This window comes from Equus asinus, chromosome X, assembly GCF_041296235.1.
Source record: "Equus asinus isolate D_3611 breed Donkey chromosome X, EquAss-T2T_v2, whole genome shotgun sequence".
NCBI lineage: Eukaryota > Metazoa > Chordata > Mammalia > Perissodactyla > Equidae > Equus > Equus asinus.
Window position 1 is genome coordinate 139,393,470 of NC_091820.1, and position 17,561 is coordinate 139,411,030.

Below are 17,561 nucleotides of genomic sequence, written 5' to 3' on the forward strand. Positions count from 1 at the left end.
CAACAGCCTCCTGCTGGTCTCTGCTGCCACTCTTATCCCCTCTCATCTGCTCTGCTCACCACAGCCAGATTGGCCTTTAAAATACAAGTCAGATCACGGCTCTAGGGCTTCAAACTGCTCCAGGGCTTTTGGGGATACAGCAAGCTTCAGCACAAATTTCTCCCCTCAGCTGGCCTGGACACTGCCACCTGGGGACCCTACAAACACCCTAAACTTAACTGTCCCCAAGAGACCTCATCTCCTAGTCCCCAACTCAGAGAGACCCTAGAGCCACCTTCAGCCACTGTCTTCTTCGACCATGTCCTGTCAAGCCCACCTCCTCTCTCCAGCTCAACTGCCACGGTCCTAGACTGAGCCACACTTGTAACAAACCCGACTACAATCCCATAAGCCATTTCTCTGACAAGCTGAGGTGATCAGTGAGCCGTCCGCTACACGGGGCTGGGTGAGAGTTATTGTGTCCATGGTGTGGTGGCTCCCAGCATCCAGCCCCTCCTTCTGGTATGCTTTTCTGCGCTGCACTGAGGGCTCTGCATGCAGACTGAATTCTGCTAATGAGAGGCACGGCCCTGGGGGTGGTAGTTTTCTTCAGCAGTCTTCTGGTTCAAGACACAAACGTCCTGGTGTTTGAGAGGCAGGGGTGGCAGCAGCACTGGCTGGGCACATCGTCCCAGAGTCCAGTCATAAGTGCCCAAATTTTTGCAACTACAAATGGTGCTGCAACGGCCCCGTTGGTATGTGTGTCTTGTGCTCAGCTGAGTATTTCTGTTGAATGGATCCCTAAGAGGGCAATCACTTGGTTAAAGGGCATACACATTTTATAGTTTGTTCAACGCTGCCAAATTATCCTCCAAAAAGGTTCTACCAGTTGATACTCTCACCACTGTGGAGGTGAGATTCTATTTCCTAACATCCTTGCCAACAATGGGCATTATCAAACTTTCTTCTCCCCATATTTTTATTATGGAAAATGTCAAATATATAGTGTATTAGTTCCCCAGGGCTGCCGTGATAGATTACCACAAACTTGCAGACCTAAAACAACACAAATTTATTCTCTCCCAGTTCTGGAGGCTGGAAGTCCAAAATCAAGGTGTTAACAGGGCCATGCTCTAGGGAGGAATACTTCCTTGCCTCTTCCAGCTCCTGTGGCTCCAGGAGTTCCTTGGTTTGCAGCTGTATCATTCTAATTGGTCTCCTGTCTCCAGCGTGAATTGGCCTTCTTCCTGTGTATCTTTGTCTAAATTTTCCTCTTCTTTTAAGGACATCAGTCACTAGATTTAGGGCCCTCCTGAATCTGGCATGACCTTATCGTGATCACATCTGTAAAGATGATTTCTAAATAAGGTCACATTTACAAGGTCTGGATGGACATGAACTTTCGGGGGACACCGTTCAACCCAGTACATATAGCAAGGTCACAAAAACCTTACAGCGAGCACCCAAATACCTATCCTCTCGATTCTGCCACTCACATGTTAGTGTCATTGCTTTATCACACACCTATCTCTGTACCTGTGCTGCTCTCCACTTAATTTGGTGCATTTCAAACTAAATTGCAGACATCAGTTCATTTTCTCTTAAATAAATCAGTGTATATCCTTAACAAGAGCTCCATATTGGGTTATTGGGTTTTTTTTGTTTGTTTGTTGCTAACAGTCACCAATCTGAGAAAGCAAAAATGGTATAGAAAAAGATGAAAGTCCCCCGATTCGTTTGAGGCAGTGCCTCCCACTTTCTGATTCTAGGTGTCACTCTCTTTCCTCACTTCAAAGCAAACTTCGAGAAAAGACAATCCTACACCGTGTCTCCACTTCCTCAAACTGACATCGCTCTTGCCAAAGTCTCCAGTTGTTGCTAAGTCCAAGAAACAGTTTTCGGTCCTCATCTTACCTGCTTCCGGGCAGCAGCTGACACTGACATTGTTAATCACGGTGTCCTTGAAAGCACGCTTCTCCCTGGGTTTTCCCCTTCTTTGACGCTCTCCGATCTCTCCTCTGGAACCTCCTCCCTGCCCGCTGTAAGGGCTAGTGTTACTCCGGACGCTACCCTGGGCCCTCTACTCTCCTCACCTCTCTCAGGGAGGGTCAATCTGCAGGAAAAAGAAACCACTCTTGCAATTTTAAGTGGAAAGAAGATTAAAACAGGGAGGGGCGAAACTGTGCTTGTGGGAACCTGTGGAGCGGAGGCCGCTCGGGCCCCGCTAAGCCCCGCCCGTCCTACCAGGTCCCAGCGGGCGGTGCCCGCAGGCGGGCGGTGGGAGGTGGCCGAGCTCGGCCCCGCCCCCTTTTCTATTTGGAGCGTGCGCGCCTGGAGACACGTAGAGCCAACCAGTGAAACGGGGCGGCTGTGAGTGACATGTACTTTGTCCAATCACCTGCGGCCCTGGAGAGCAGGCCTGAGCCCGGGCCAATGGCGGCGCGGGGCGGAGCTCAGGCGGCCGAAGGTCACCTGATCTGCGGCGGCAGCGGTGGCCGAGGCAGTGGAGGCCGAGGCTGTGATGGCGGCGACAGCGGCGGCTCGGGTGCGGGCGGGGACGCGGCGGGCTCCTGAGCTCTGGCAGATGCGGTGGCTGCTGCTGTTTCTGGTGGCGGAGGCGGCGGCGGCGACGGAGCAGCAGGTGCCGCTGGTGCTGTGGTCGAGTGACCGGTGAGCGGGACGAACCGGGGCGGGGCGGGGCGGGGTGCGCGCCGAGGCGGCTGAGGTGCACTCGCCCGACTTCAGGGCTGTCCTCGGCGAGCGGCAGCGAGGCCCAGAGGGGAACTGTCCCTCGCTCGGCGGCCCATAGCGAGTCAGCTCCGGGTCAGAGCTCCGGGCCCCTTGCATCGAGCTAGGAGCACACGGGCCTCGAATCTCAAGCCATGCACCCCCGCTTGACGGCATCTCCTGTGTCTCCTGCCAGAGGCTTGTGGGCTCCTGCGGCCGACACCCACGAGGGCCACATCACCAGCGACATGCAGCTGTCTACCTACTTAGACCCCGCCCTGGAGCTGGGCCCCCGAAATGTGCTGCTCTTCCTGCAGGACAAGGTGCGCCCGCCCCAGCCCTCTCTCCCTTGGTCATCAGGAGGCAGGCAGGCATCCTCCCCCTAGGACACTAAGGCCCATCTGACATTGTCCCACCTGTTAGGGAGGTGTGGCGCCTCTCTTGGGAAAGCCTGTAGGAGAGTGTTCAGTGGGAATGGTGAGGGCCTAGAAATGGCACCCACTTGATTGGGGGAAGCAGGGAGTCAGAGGCCAGATGCCCACTGAGTGCCCAACACTTATCTGACCTACTCTACGTGGTGGGGATTATTGATCCTGTTTATAGATGGGAAGACTGATGCCCAAGGAGGGCAAATGATTTACCCAAGGTCACACAGCTAATGGCAGAGTTGTGATTCTAACTGTAATGATCATAATGCAGATAATAAAAAAAATTATTCTATACTGAATGCTGTATATGCACCCTGCTAAACCGATGTCATTATCTGCATTATTACCACAACTAGTTCCAGCCTGGGTCTGTCAGACCCCTCAGTTTGCGCTCTTAACAGGCACACTGTTTTCCCTCCCATCCAGGTCTCTGTCCCCAAAGCAGGCCCATAGACCATGAGAAAATTCTAGGGCAGCGTAGGATTAGTGTTTCGAAGGTTATCCAGCCTCTGCTTGTCCCTTCCTCATTGGTGGTCTGTATGGCTCATTGCCTTTGTGGTCTTGCTCCTTCACTCTGTGGGCAAGTGGTGGTAGTCATGCCGGCCTGTAATCCTTCCAGAAGGTGGTAAATAATAGAGTCAGACTGGAATTCAGTTCTAGTTCTACTACTTACCAGCCTTTGGACGTGTGAAATAATCTGCAAATGCCAGTTTCTGCATCTGTAACTGAACACACTACCTCCATCAGGGGGCTAGGAGGAGCAATTCTTTTTTTTAAATTTTTAACTTTTTATTTTTTCTTCTCCTCCCCAAAGTCCCCCCAGGTACATAGTTGTCTATTTTAGTTGTGGGTCCCTCTGGTTGTGGCATGTGGGACGCCGCCTCAGCGTGACTTGATGAGCAGTGCTAGGTCGGCTCCCAGGATCTGAACTGGTGAAACCCTGGGCTGCTGAAGCAGAGCATGGGGCTGGCCCCTGGAGCAATTCTTGTAATCCACATAAAACATCTAGCTGCGGTCCCCCATCTTATGGCATTCATTCACTCATTGATTTGCCAAGTATGGACTGCCTATTATGTACCAGGTAGTAAGTGTTGGGGACATAGCAGTGAGCAGAAAAACCTCAGCCCCTGCCCTGGGGAAGCTGACATTCTCGTGAGGGGGACAGGGAAATGCTAAGTTGGTATATGATATAATGTCAGTGCTATAGTCCTTAGAGAAAAAGGAAATAGACTAAGGAGACAGTGACTGGCAATGCTGTTTAAAATAAAGGGGCTCGGGCAAGGGCTCCCTGAGGAGATGATACCTGAGCAGAGACCTAAAGGGAGGGAGGGACGGAGCCATGTGGCTGGATGGGGGGAGGGTGTTCATAGCAGAGGAAACAGCAGGTGCAAAGGCCCTGGGCAAGGAGCACTCTTGGGTGAGCCCACAGCAGAGCCGCTGTGGCTGGAGTGTAGTGAGTGAGAGAAAGGGATAGGAGATGGTCAGCCACGTAGCTAGGAGATGAGGGGGAAATGGTTGCTTGCAGTTCTAAATGTGGCAGGAAGCCCTGGGTGATTTCGAGCAGGGAGTGCCATGAGGACACCATGGTGGTCCCTAGGCTTTCAGAATGAGAGCCCAGGCAGCCAGACAGGCCAGATAGAGGCCAGACAACATCAGGATTCTTGCCCAGAAGGGAGAGGAGGCTGGGCAAGTGTGTATACTAAACAGAAGGAGGTTAGGGAAGCTGATTAAGATCGCCTCTGGGCTTAACTGGAAAAGCCAGAGGAAGCTGGGAGTTGGGTTAGAGGGGCAGGAGTTGAAGGACATCTCTAGGTTGCAGAGGAAAAGAGATGGGGTCAGGGTTACTGTGGTCCAGCGAGCTCAGACTTCAGTGCTTTCTCCAGCATGTTCCAAGATCTGCACCTTTCTCTCCCCTTCCACCAAAACCAGGTGGGGAGGGGGACTTCTCATCCTCCTTTGAAAAGGGTCCTGTCCAGCCTGGACGGAGGCAGCTCTAGCTGTCGCAGCTGGCACACAGGTTCTCCTTTTCTCTGACTTCCGTGCCGGGCGCATGCCACACATGCTCCTGGCTGCTCTCACCCCCGCCCCACCGCTTCCCTCTTCCCTGCCCAGTTCCTCTTGTCTGCAGGCAGGCGGCTGACTCTTACTCCTGAGGTTCTCGCACGTCAGCTGACTACCTTCTGTGTTTTCTCACTCTGCCGGGAGGCTGCTGGCCAAAAAAGAGAACCTTCCATCCACTCCCCACAGCCACGGCCTCAGTCACTCTTGACCACACCAGATCTGACTCAAAATGAGATTTTGCTGGCCCTGCAAATGCACAGGGAAGGTGTCTGCCCCCTGCCCTGGCCCAACCTTCTGAGGCCGTCTTTCCTGCTTCCCTACTAGCTGAGCGTTGAGGACTTCACGGCGCACGGTGGTGTGTTTGGGAATAAGCAGGACAGTGCCTTTGCTAACCTGGAGGTAAGAGTCCTCTCCCAGCCGTGGCCTGGCCATCCTTTGCCTCTCCCCCAGTGTGGTAAGAACTATCCCCTTAGGAACCAGAGCGGCTGGCTTTGAGGGTAGCAAGGCCTAGGGTGTGGGGCGTTTTCTTTCTGACCTGGAATGAGACCCCTGTGTGGGTGGATGGGGTGTAGCTTGCCAGAGGAGGACTGCCAGAGAGGTTTGGGGGCTGGCGCAGGCCCACTGGTCCCTTGCTAACTCATTTTCCTGCCTCTCCCCTGCCCCCAGAATGCCCTGGACCTGGCCCCCTCTTCTCTGGTGCTTCCCGCTGTTGACTGGTATGCGGTCAGTACTCTGACCACTTACCTGCAGGAGAAGCTTGGGGCCAGCCCCCTGCACGTGGACTTGGCCACCCTGCGGGAGCTGAAGCTCAATGCCAGCCTCCCAGCCTTGTTGCTCATCCGCCTGCCCTACACAGCCAGGTATGGCCCAGCCTCCAGCCTCTGGGCCCAGAGAGCAGCAAGACCCTAAGCTCTGGGCTCTGGTAGCACAACTCAGCCAAAGATGATAGTCCTCCTATTCTCCCCTTGAAGCCCTTCCAGAGGGTGCCCTGTATGGCTAGAAGAGGCGGGAAGGGCCTCTGGCCAGGCTGTGACTCAGGAGTCAGTGCCTGGCATTGAGCTAGGCCTGTCAGGCCTCCAGAGACAAGGCAGAAGTGGGCCCTGCTGGTGTGGAGCCAACTCGCCTAGCCAGGACCCATTCATGGAGTAGGTGGCAGGGACTTGAGTGGGACTGTGAAGTCGGGGGAGAAGGGGCAAGGGATTCCAGGCAGGGCAATGAGGTGAGCAAAGGTGCAGAGGGAGGAGTGAGCACGGCCCCCAGAGCCCCCACTAGAGTGTGCCCCCGCTAGAGTGTGTTCAGTGAGCGGGGCTGGTGGGGAAGGACGGGGGCCTGAAGGGAGGCGGCCTGGAGCCATGGAGAGCTGTTTGGATTGTGGGGGCTCACCTGCTCTGTATCTTCCATAGCTCGGGTCTGATGGCGCCGAGGGAAGTCCTCACAGGCAATGGTGAGTGAGGTCAGGGAGGGTGCACAGTCTCTGTCCTCCCCCAGCCCTGGGCCCCAGAGAGCTGGCCTGCAGCTCCTCAACCCCTCCTCATTCCCAGGGAGGCCCCCCTGCTTCTTGGAGCACCTGGCAGCTCAGCAGAGAAATGCTGGCCCCCAGCCCTCGCCCCTCTCCAGCTGGGCTCTGCCTGGCAGAGGTGTCAGGACATCTCGGGGCCCTCCATGTGGGAACATGTGGAGCCAGTTTCCATTCAGGCAGCATGAATCCTAGAGTTTTGGGTTTAATAGACCAGCAGCATTTCAAAAACAGTTCTGAGGGCTTGTTTTCTTTTTGCTATAAAGGACAGTCACCCCATGGAAAAGTCTTGGAGACCTTCCGCAGGTGGATTTGGAGTTTTCTCCATCTCTGTGTCTTTTCTTGTTCTGCTTAATTAGGGCTGGTATCAGGGAGTGGACGACCGAGGGCCGCAGGTGTCCAGGGGAGGCTGGGGGTAGGTGGGATGAGAAGCAGCTGCTGTTAGGGATCCTCAATGGAAACTGAAAACAGTGGTGAAGGTTGATGGGAGTTGGCTCTGCAAGGGTCTCAGTGTCCCACCACAGAGGACGTGCCAGTTGCCAGAGGTAGAGGGACTTTACAGTGCAGACATCTGGTGGTCCCCACCTCAACGAGGTGATCCCACTCAGCGCCATCAAGAGGGGGCACTGAAATGGCGTGTGGAAGGTCACAGCCTTGCCTCTGCTGGCTTCTGCTGTGCAACGACAGTCACGTGCTTTCTAACAGGTGTAGGGAGCGTTGCTGTAAGCACTGCCTATGACCTTGTTCTCTGCTCTCCCTGTTGTCCCTTAGATGAGGTCATCGGGCAGGTGCTGAACATGCTCAAGTCTGAAGACGTCCCGTACACAGCAGCCCTCACTGCGGTCCGCCCTTCCAGGGTATATGCCTTTCTGCAGGGGCTCTGGGAGGTATGGGCAGAGGCTGTGTCGTGAGTCGGCCTGGAGGGGCGATGGCTCCAAGTGGAGTGCCTTGGAGAGGCCCGCTTCTCCCCTGGGCCAACATCGGGGGGACGAGGGTGAACCGTAAAGTCCTGCTTCCTCCTTCCAGGCAGGAGCTTTCCGTCTGGCCTGGCAGCCTTACAGGCTGGCATACGCAGACAATAGTCCAAGTGTTCCCAAGTTGGAGGGACTAGAAATTTCACAAAAGCTTAGGGGCCAGCCAGGGAAAGCTTCCTGGAGGAAAGGCCTCCAAGTATGACCCATGGGACTGCAGATGGTGGAGGGGGTGCCCGGTGGAGACAGCGGAGACAGGCCTCTTGGTTTGGGGCCCACTCCCAGGGCCATTGAGAGAAGGCTTGTGGGCTGTTTCTGCAGGTGGCCCGTGATATAGCCATGGTGGCTGGGGGCCTAGGTCGCCAACTGCTGCAAAAACAGCCAGCATCATCTGTGATCCATCCCCCTGTGAGTTACAATGACACTGCCCCTCGGATCCTGTTCTGGGCCCAAAACTTCTCGGTGGCATACAGGGGCCAGTGGGAGGACCTGACTTCCCTCACATTTGGGGTCCAGGAGCTCAATCTGACCGGCTCCTTCTGGAATGATTCCCTTGCCAGGTAAGAGCAAGCTACCTGCCACTATGAGTGGGTGTGTGTTGGCGGGGGTGTTCACGGGGAGGATGCAGCTGGTACTGTGGGATGGGGCTGATGGAGGGCTCTTGGAGTGGGGGTTGCTCAGAGTTCTGCCTCCCCATGCCCTCTAGTTCTTGGCTGGGACCTTGGTTGTTAACACTTCCCAATCACCTGGGAACCTGACGCCTCCTCTTTGAGCAATCTCAATGTGACTCCATGAGGGCACATACCAGGCCTGAACCAGCTCTGGGGCTCCTCTATTCTCCCTGTGTGGCAAGAGAGACAGTCCTCACCCCCAAAGCCCAATTCGGGTACCTCAGCGACTCCAAGAGGGAGCTGAAAGGAGGGGCAATGGGCTCGAGGGAACCAGAGGAAGGAGCCCTCAGTTGGAGGCGGGGGACCTGCATGCTGGTTCCTGACCTAGAATGTGGCAGGGCCTGAGTTTTCCCACCTGTCAAGTCGGGGTGCTGCCTCTTCAGGTGGCTGTGCGGCCGCAGGGCAGCTTAGGTAGGAGTAGATCTGAGGAACTTGCTCTAAGATGTTCAAGGCCCTTGCAGAGCCTGATGATGTGTCTCTTACTTTGGTTCTGCAGGCTGTCGCTGACCTATGAACACCTGTTTGGTACCACGGTGACATTCAAGTGAGTCTGAGGGAGTGGCTGAGGTGTGGGCGGGCTGGTGTGGCCATGGCCTACCCAACTGTCTGATACCCCGTGGCCTCCCTCAGGTTTATTCTGGCTAACCGCTTCTACCCCGTGTCTGCCCGGCACTGGTTTACCATGGAGCGCCTTGAGATCCACAGCAACGGCTCTGTTGTCTCCTTCAACGCCTCCCGGGTCACAGGGCCCAGCATCTACTCATTCCACTGCGAGTACGTCAGCAGTATGAACAAGAACGGCAATCTCCTTGTGCCCCGCACACAGCCCTCTCTCTGGCAGATGACACTTCAGGACTTCCAGGTAGGAGTGGGGAGCAGCGAGAGACTGAGTCTAGAGTCGGGGAGCCCAGGCTGGAGGTCGCAGGGTACTGGGAGAAGGCGGAGGGAGCAGAGGCCTGAAGAGTCCCAGCATCCTTTGGGTTTGGGTTTGGGCTCAGGAATGTAGTTGAGAGTCTTGTCCCCACCGTGCTCCTATCTCATGAGATTTGGACTACCCACTCACTCGGGAACCCAGCCCTTACTGGGCCTCCTTCTACGTGGGGCTATGTGGTTCTTTCTGTCCCCCAGATCCAGGCCTTCAACGTGACAGGTGAGCAGTTCTCCTACGCCAGTGACTGTGCCGGCTTCTTCTCCCCTGGCATCTGGATGGGGCTGCTCACCTCCCTGTTCATGCTCTTCATCTTCACCTATGGCCTGCACATGATCCTCAGCCTCAAGACCATGGACCGCTTTGATGACCACAAGGGCCCCACCATCTCTTTGACCCAGATTGTGTGACCCTGTGCCCACGAGGGGTTGGGGGCATGATGGTGTCCAGGTTGTTGTTTTCCCACTCCAAGGGACGCTGGACCGAAGGGCTTCCCCTCTTCCTACCATAGCATGAACCCGCAGCTCCCCTCAGTCTGTCTTGCTCCCTGTTCAACTGAGGGGCTTTCCTGGGGCTGCCCATCCTCCATCTCTACCAACAAGCTATATATATTCTGCATTGATAGTAGACAAATCTCCCAGGCTTGGTCGTTGTGAGGGGAGGGGACATGAGTTCTAGGGCCCTTCCCCCTTCCCCTTTTTCCTTATTTATTCTCATCTCTCCACCTTCACCCCTTGCTGTTTATAGTGCTTTTGTGTAGCCAGTGCTCCCTCCCCAGGCTTTATGGAGCTCCCTGCAGCAGCCAGGAGCTGGAGGTTCCCTAAGTTTGGTGGGTGCGGAAGTACTGTTTAACTGTCTGTCCCACTTGGCTGGCGTTATTGCTTTTTGATGATGTTATGCTAACAATAAGCAGTACACTGGGGTTTATTTCTGTGGCCTGACAAGGAAGGGACCTTCACGGCGGGTGGGCTGGGTGTGAACACTGAGTTTCTGGCATGTCCCTGCCAGGAGTACCTGGCAGGACCTTGGGGTACTCAGTGGTTTCCTTCCTAATAAAATAAAGACGGGTTGCCATGCTTGGGCCTCTTGTCACTCATTTCTGCACTGGTCACGAGGGATGCGCTTGGCTGAGGGCTGCGGGAGGAGGCGCCCGGATGTAGCTGTAGCCGAGCCAGGCCAAGGGAAGCAGGAGGGCCTCGCAGGACCCCTGCGGGCTGCCTCTCTGGGAGCCAGGGCAGGCTGAGAGGGTCTCTAGCAAGCTGGGTCCCTAACCGGCTAGGGTAGGGAGAGGGCCGTGGCGCGGGGATGCTCAGCGCGTGGAGGAGACAGCCGTGATAATGGCTGCGCTCATGTGCGGAAGGAGCCGTCCCCGGCTGCCGCAGCGGCGCGCCCAGCCCGCGGGAACGCGCCGAGCCTCCCGGGGGGCGGGGCCGGGAGGGGCGGGCGGGCGGGCGGGGCGCGCGCGGCTCCCGCGCACGGATCCCTCGTGGGCCGCAGCACCGGCCGCCGGCCCGCCCCGCCCAGCCCCGCCCCGCCCCGCTCCGCTCTCCTCAGCGCCCTTAGCGAGCGCCGCTGCCCGCGGAGCCGCGGTGGTGTTGGCGTCCGGGCTCCGGCAACCCTCCTGGGAGGCGAGACGGACAGGCAGCGGCCCTGGTCGGCCGCGGCAGGGCGCGGGGAGGGGCCGGGACTCTTTGACGCGGCGGACGGGTCAGGCGGCGGCCGACGCGCCGCCATCTTTGGTCCAGTGCGGCGGCGGCGGCGGCTGTGGTGAAGGAGGAGGAGGAGCCGACGGGCGCCTGCACCGAGGCCTGACCATGGACGAGGAATACGATGTGATCGTGTTGGGGACCGGCCTGACCGTAAGTGCGGCCTCGGGCGCCCGGGACCCCACATCGTCCCTTCCTTCCCGCGCTGCTGCAGCTGTCGGCTGCCGGCCCCATCCTTCCGTCACTGCGTGCTGCGGTGCTGCCGCCCCCGGCGCTCGGCTCCCCGAAAAGACAGCCCCGTGCCCAAAACGCCGCGACGTCGCCTCTACTCACCGCCGTGGCCTCGTCTCCAAGAAGCTGCCCCCTGACTCCTCCCCACCTCCCCATTCTGGCCTGCCGGGCCGGAAAAGGCACCCCCACTCGGCCCGACGCCCCTGGGTGCCCCCTGACCCCACCCACCCGGCCTTCACTAGTCGCCTGCCTCCCTCACCGGCCCAGCATCCCCTCCCATCTTGCGCCAGTCCTGGTACGGGGACCTCGGGTGTGGGGCCCTTGCCAGGGTGGGCCCTCATCCTGCCTCCCCGACTTCTTATGGGGCCCGGGGATCCAGGGAATGTTCTAGAAGGAGCAGCGTGGGGCAGTGACTGAATTCCTGCTACCCCATCCTAGTTTTCCATGGAGACCTCAGGCTGAGTAGTATCTGCAGCCTTTGTCCTTGAGCCGGTGATAGTGATGGGTGAGGGTGTTTATCTTTCTCCATTCTCAAACCCCGTTTGAACACCCCCGAGAGACTCATCTCTCTCAGTCTGGGTACAGAAACCACTCCCGTGGCCCAGAAGGCTCAGGGTCAGAGGCTCCTGCCCTTTGAGGAAAGAGCAGCCCAGGGTGGGGCGTGCGATTTCAAGATCGGGTGAGCCTTTCTTCACTTCCCTTTCGGGTACCCTCCGCTGTCCAGCTGGGTCTTCTCCGTGGCTCATTATGTCCTATTTGCCTTTCCGTGTGGCTGTACTAGATAGATGACTTTCTTGGCATGTGAGTTGCCGGAAGACCATCTGTGCGTCGGCTGGACACTCTCTCTCTCTCAACGCTGCTAGTGTTTCTCTCCTTGTTTGCCACTTTGCTCAGTAAGGTTATAAAGGAGGCTGTGGTCAGGTAAAGCAGTTGCCCCCAATTTTAGGCGACGTGACCAGCCAGGGGTGGAAGGAGCTGTCCTTTGCAGTAGGGTTCTTCTAGCTCTGCTCCCCTCTCAGGTTTGGGGTGGGGAACAAATCAGGGCTGCTGGTGGGAATGTGGGCAGGATGGGGAGTGCAGCGAATGTCACTCCTTCCCCAGGAATGCATCCTGTCAGGCATCATGTCCGTGAATGGGAAGAAGGTGCTGCACATGGACCGGAACCCCTACTATGGGGGTGAGAGCTCCTCCATCACACCGCTGGAAGAGGTGAGGCTGCCCAGGCCAGGCCCATCCCTCAGTGACCTCTCACATAGGGTGCCGAATCAGCTCCCCAGGTTCTCTGGGCAGGGGGCAGGGGTGGGAAGGGGTAGTACTTGAGGTGCCCCTCTTTCTCTCCCTTCTGCTTGCAGCTGTATAAACGTTTTCAATTGCTGGAGGGTCCCCCTGAGGCGATGGGCCGGGGCCGAGACTGGAACGTTGATCTGATCCCCAAATTCCTCATGGCCAATGGTGAGGGAGACGAAGGAGGTATTGGGAGGGGGTGATTGGGATGACCAGAGGAGGGTCAGGGTCCAGAGAAGGGGCAGCTAGACCAGCTAGAGCTTCTGGAGGGAGCCATGCTGATGTTGTTGCCTTCCCCCAACCACCCCGCAGGGCAGCTGGTAAAGATGCTACTGTATACAGAGGTGACACGCTACCTGGACTTCAAGGTGGTGGAGGGCAGCTTTGTCTACAAGGGGGGCAAGATCTACAAAGTGCCGTCCACTGAGACCGAAGCCTTGGCTTCCAGTGAGTGCAGGTCCCCTGAGCCAGAGAATCATGGGGGGGCAGCTGTTCAGAGCAGGGTGCCCCTTGCCCCAGGTCGCATTCCCCATGCAGTACCAGAAGTTCCTTGCTCTGTCTTCCCTGCACCACCCCAGGCCAGGCCTCACACTGGTTGCGAGGAGGGGAGTCCACACACACAGGGGATGTGCAAGGGGGGACTCTTTCTTGAAAGACTTCAGCCTTTGACAGGGGCTCCACCTGACTAGTGAAATATCCCCAAGTGTCGGAACAGGGAGGGCCCTCAGAGCCTGCGTAGCCTAGCTGCCTCTTCATACAGATGGGGAAACTGAGGCCAAGAAGGGCAGAGGAGTTAATCTAAGGTCACACAGTGGTCAGCAGCAGAACTCTGCTGGGAGCTAGGGCATCTGCTTTCTCAACCTGCCTGGTAGGAAGGAGAGGGTCACATTCTGTGGTGCGAAGGCTCACATTGCCTCCACAGATCTGATGGGCATGTTCGAGAAACGGCGCTTCCGCAAGTTCCTGGTGTTTGTGGCAAACTTTGATGAGAATGACCCCAAGACCTTTGAGGGTGTCGACCCCCAGAGCACCAGCATGCGTGAAGTCTACCGGAAGTTTGACCTGGGCCAGGATGTCATCGACTTCACTGGCCACGCCCTGGCGCTCTACCGCACTGATGAGTGAGGGGAAGCTGGCATGGTGGACCACCCTTTGCCCGGCCTGCACCCTGCCCTCCCTACTCCTGCTTGCTGCTCTCTCGGCCCGCCCTGCGCATCTCTTGTACTCAGCCACACAGTCACCTGTTGCCTTTCCTGTCCCTTCCCAGCATTTCACCCATAGTCTTCCCCAGGCCATTGGGGGTGGTGGGAAGGCTGGCCTGGTGCCTGGCTGAGGGTAAGCTGGGAGTGCTCCTGTTGGAACCTTTTTTCCTGACCCTGTGCCCCCAGCTACCTGGACCAGCCCTGTCTTGAGACCATCAACCGCATCAAGTTGTACAGCGAGTCCCTGGCCCGGTATGGCAAGAGCCCATACTTATACCCACTCTATGGCCTTGGCGAGCTGCCCCAGGGCTTTGCAAGGTGAGGGCATGGCTCCTTTCAGTTGGCAGTACTGAGTAGCACTAAGGCCAAGAATGGAAACGGTCTCCTTGAGCATTTCCGTAGTATTTTGTACTTTCCCGTGTGGTCTTAATTTACTTCGTGCCACCTTTTGGCAATGGGGCGCCACAGCAGTGTGTTGAAGTGCAGAGTTGAAGAACCAGGCCTCCACACGTGGGACTGCTCAGCTCCCAGCCGGAGTCAGGCAGTGCTAGGACTGGGCCCAGGGCCTTGAAACCTTGAGTGAGGGCTTCTCCAGAGCTCTTCCTTCTCTTCCCCAGACCATTTTCGTGAGGGGCCATGCCCTCGTGCCACCCTCATACTAGCCCCTTGGAGAACATTCTGGGTTGAAGCTCCAGAGAGGAAGGAGTGCTCTGAATTCAGTCCTGAGTTTGTGGCAGTGACAAAGCTGGGAAGAACCACTGGGTCTCCTGAGCTCTGGCTGCCTGGGGTGGCCTCTGCACCCCAGTGGTGGTGGGGGGAGGGTGCAGTGGCACTAGTCCCTGTTTCTCCTGGGAGAAGGACTTCATCGTCCTTTCTCCCACTACAGATTGAGTGCCATCTATGGGGGGACGTATATGCTGAACAAACCTGTGGATGACATCATTATGGAGAATGGCAAGGTGGTGGGCGTGAAGTCTGAAGGAGAGGTAAGCATTCCCCACAATGCAGTCATGATGGTCTGGGCAGGGCTTGGTTCCCTCCTTACAGGCTCTCTTCCCAGTAACCCTGGCTCTGCTGGGTCTACTGCTACTCAGTTCTGAGGGCCTCTGAAGGCTGGGGACTGGGGCTCCAGAAAAAGTCTACATGGCCATTCCTGTTGGCTAGAGGTAACTCTCCAAGCCTACATGCTGTCTCGGGTCCAGGGAGTGTTCCTGATCAGAGTGTCTCAGCAAAGGGGGTTGCTCAGCCCTGCGAGTTAGTGCCCACCTCCCTGAGGTGCAGGACGAAGCTGTATGCTACAGGAGGGGCAGTGGTGACAGCTCAGAGGAGCGCCCTGCCTGCTGGAGCTGCCAGCACTTGCTGTGGGTCCAGCCCCATGACTGTCTAGGGGAGTGATTGGATAGGGACAAGGCCTTCGTTGCTCTCACAGGTGGCCCGTTGCAAGCAGCTCATCTGTGACCCCAGCTACATTCCGGACCGTGTGCGGAAGGCTGGCCAGGTTATCCGCATCATCTGTATCCTCAGCCACCCCATCAAGAACACCAACGATGCCAACTCCTGCCAAATCATCATCCCCCAGAACCAGGTCAACAGGAAGTCAGGTAAGCCGAGCCCCACATGACTTCCTCCAGTGTGTTCTCTTTGGGGTGGCTCTTCCTCTCCCCATCAGCCTTGGGGCTCTTTACCTGATCCCTCCATGGAAGAATGGGGACCTGCACCACAGGCCCCATGACTTGGGGCTCTAGGGATTGAATGACTTGGACTCTTCCCCTCTGGGAGGGTGGCAGCTTGGACGCTGCCCACTGTGTGGGGCTGGGGAGGGATGGGCAGTCTCCAGGAGCCTTCTGTGCCTGCGTTAATGGAGCTCTTCCTGTGGGCAGACATCTATGTGTGCATGATCTCCTATGCGCACAACGTCGCTGCGCAGGGCAAGTACATCGCCATCGCCAGCACCACGGTGGAGACCTCCGAGCCTGAAAAGGAGGTTGAGCCAGCCCTGGAGCTGCTGGAGCCCATTGATCAGAAGTGAGGGGCTGGGAACCAGGACCGAGGCTGGGGGGAGGAAGGGAGCTGGGGAGCTAGGGGAGCAGGGACCAGGGAAGGCAAGACTGGTTGTGAGGCCTATCTCCTCCTCTCCATCTGCTCCTCAGGTTTGTGGCCATCAGTGACTTGTATGAGCCCATTGACGATGGTTCTGAGAGCCAGGTAAGCAGCCTGTCCCAGCCCCAGCTTCTGGCTGCCTGCCCAGGGCCCCTGCTCAACTCACCCAGGGCCGGTACTCTGGCTGTTTGCAGGTGTTCTGTTCCCGCTCCTATGATGCCACCACACACTTTGAGACAACCTGCAACGACATCAAAGACATCTACAAGCGCATGGCAGGCTCCGCCTTTGACTTTGAGAACATGAAGCGCAAACAGAATGACGTCTTTGGAGAAGCTGACCAGTGATTGCCAGACCCCCCTCCCCCAGCCCCTGGTACCCTCTCCCCCCACCCGAGTCTGTTCTCCTCGAGGGCTGGGGAGACCGGTCTGGCTGGGCACCCCTGTTCCCAGCATCTCTGCTTCCCCCACCACATTCCTGTCACCCACCTCATTGATTCACTGACCAAATCCTTAACCTTAGCGATGGTTTGGGAGACGGGGGGTTGGATAGCATCCTCTTTCTTGGCCCTTCCTTATCCTGGGAAAAGAGGTTCCTTTCCTTGTGTGTGTCTCTTCCTCCCACTCCTAATTCTTCTGCTGTTTGGGAAGAACGTGGAGGAAAAGCTGATTTCTGCCCCCACTGCTCTTACGCCCCACTGTAGTGGCCTTTGGAGATGCCCCTTGCCTCCCCCACCAACCTTCTTGTGTGTTGGAGAGAAGGGGCCCTCCTAGCACAAAGTTGCATTCCTCCCCTCCCCCAGCCCATAATTTATTCTAATTTATTAACTTGGGCCCACCCCATCTGAGAAGGGAGTGCTGTGCCCCTCACGGCAGCCTTCTGGTGCGGCCTGGGGCTGTGGAGCAGCTACCCTGGCCCGCCCAGCCCTGTCACAGCCTGAGAGGGGAGAGGGCTTGGGTCTGGCCCCATTGGAGGTTGATTTTGTTGTTTTTATTTCTTGTCTTTGTGTTTGTGTCCTCTGGTACTTGCTGAGAGAGAAAAGAAATGTGAGCAAAGCAGAAGGAGGTGGGAAAATGGATCCAAACCCCAGTGTGCCCCGCCCTGCTCCACGCCTTCCCTTAGTGGTGGGAAACCCTTATCTTGCAAAGTGAATGTGTCCCCTTCCCCAGCCTCTAGTGTATTTCACAGAAAACAAAACCTCCCAATAAAACTGTTGAAACCTGAGCCCAGATCTTTAGCTTTATTTCCTAAAAGCTGGACACTGGGTGGGGCTTAGGCTGTTACGCCGGCTGGCTGAGTTTGGAAGTCTTAGAGCTCCTGACGGCGGTAAAAGGTGACCTTCATCATCAGGAAATTACAGAGCTTCTGAACAGAAAGAGGCTGTACAGAGGAAAGAAGTCACATCGACCTGTCTAAGGCCACCCTGCACCAGGACTGCAGCCCTTGGGGGTCACTGTGGGGGAAAGTGGGGTTGAGAGGTTTGGCCTGGGGTGGGGGTCAAAGTGGAAGAAGCAGAGGGGGCGGAGTCCCTGCTTCCAATTCAAGGAGAAGGAAGCAGAGGGAGCAGAACCCCAGCCTCATGGCCTGGGGAAATTAGGGCCTAGGGCCCAGTCTTGCGTGGGGGTCAAAGTTGAGGAAGCACGGGAAACCGGGATGACCTGCAGGGGAGGCAGCAAGGGAACTGGGGAGGGGAGGGGGGTCTAGCCTTGGGCCCGCGTCAATCAAGGAAATGGGAGGACGCGGGAGCCCAGCATTGG

The 17,561-nt window shown here is 57.1% G+C and overlaps 3 protein-coding genes across 3 annotated transcripts in view; 2 read left to right on the plus strand and 1 right to left on the minus strand.

The window, feature by feature from the left end:
• DNASE1L1 (deoxyribonuclease 1 like 1) overlaps positions 1-2,216 on the minus strand; it is a 28,815-nt gene extending 26,599 nt beyond the window's left edge. The window contains exon 1 of the mRNA XM_044763314.2: positions 1,894-2,216. The gene's annotated coding sequence lies outside the window, so the exon portion shown is untranslated. The remainder of the gene's footprint in view (positions 1-1,893) is intronic.
• Positions 2,217-2,427: 211 nt separating this feature from the next.
• Positions 2,428-10,357, plus strand: ATP6AP1 (ATPase H+ transporting accessory protein 1). The gene is made up of 10 exons (XM_070502928.1): positions 2,428-2,649; positions 2,903-3,029; positions 5,520-5,594; positions 5,862-6,055; positions 6,599-6,639; positions 7,483-7,568; positions 8,004-8,242; positions 8,850-8,897; positions 8,984-9,215; positions 9,482-10,357. Exons 1-10 carry the CDS (start codon positions 2,501-2,503, stop codon positions 9,689-9,691), a joined length of 1,401 nt encoding a protein of 466 aa, XP_070359029.1. The 5' UTR covers positions 2,428-2,500; the 3' UTR covers positions 9,692-10,357.
• A 442-nt stretch (positions 10,358-10,799) lies between these two features.
• On the plus strand, positions 10,800-17,028 carry GDI1 (GDP dissociation inhibitor 1). Its single transcript, XM_044763801.2, has 11 exons — positions 10,800-11,140; positions 12,320-12,427; positions 12,571-12,670; positions 12,815-12,949; positions 13,425-13,623; positions 13,891-14,022; positions 14,591-14,690; positions 15,134-15,305; positions 15,585-15,729; positions 15,855-15,909; positions 15,999-17,028. The coding sequence occupies exons 1-11, from the start codon at positions 11,096-11,098 to the stop codon at positions 16,149-16,151; spliced, it is 1,344 nt and encodes a 447-aa protein (XP_044619736.1). The 5' UTR covers positions 10,800-11,095; the 3' UTR covers positions 16,152-17,028.
• Positions 17,029-17,561: the final 533 nt, after the last annotated feature.

Coding starts and splice junctions, on each gene's coding strand:
- ATP6AP1 (XM_070502928.1), top strand. CDS start 2,501: ATGGCGGCGACAGCGGCGGCTCGGGTGCGGGCGGGGACGCGGCGGGCT. Junction 8,243..8,849: donor TGGAATGATTCCCTTGCCAG/GTAAGAGCAAGC, acceptor TTGGTTCTGCAG/GCTGTCGCTGACCTATGAAC. Junction 8,898..8,983: donor GGTACCACGGTGACATTCAA/GTGAGTCTGAGG, acceptor GGCCTCCCTCAG/GTTTATTCTGGCTAACCGCT.
- GDI1 (XM_044763801.2), top strand. CDS start 11,096: ATGGACGAGGAATACGATGTGATCGTGTTGGGGACCGGCCTGACC. Junction 12,671..12,814: donor CAAATTCCTCATGGCCAATG/GTGAGGGAGACG, acceptor ACCACCCCGCAG/GGCAGCTGGTAAAGATGCTA. Junction 14,023..14,590: donor CTGCCCCAGGGCTTTGCAAG/GTGAGGGCATGG, acceptor CTCCCACTACAG/ATTGAGTGCCATCTATGGGG.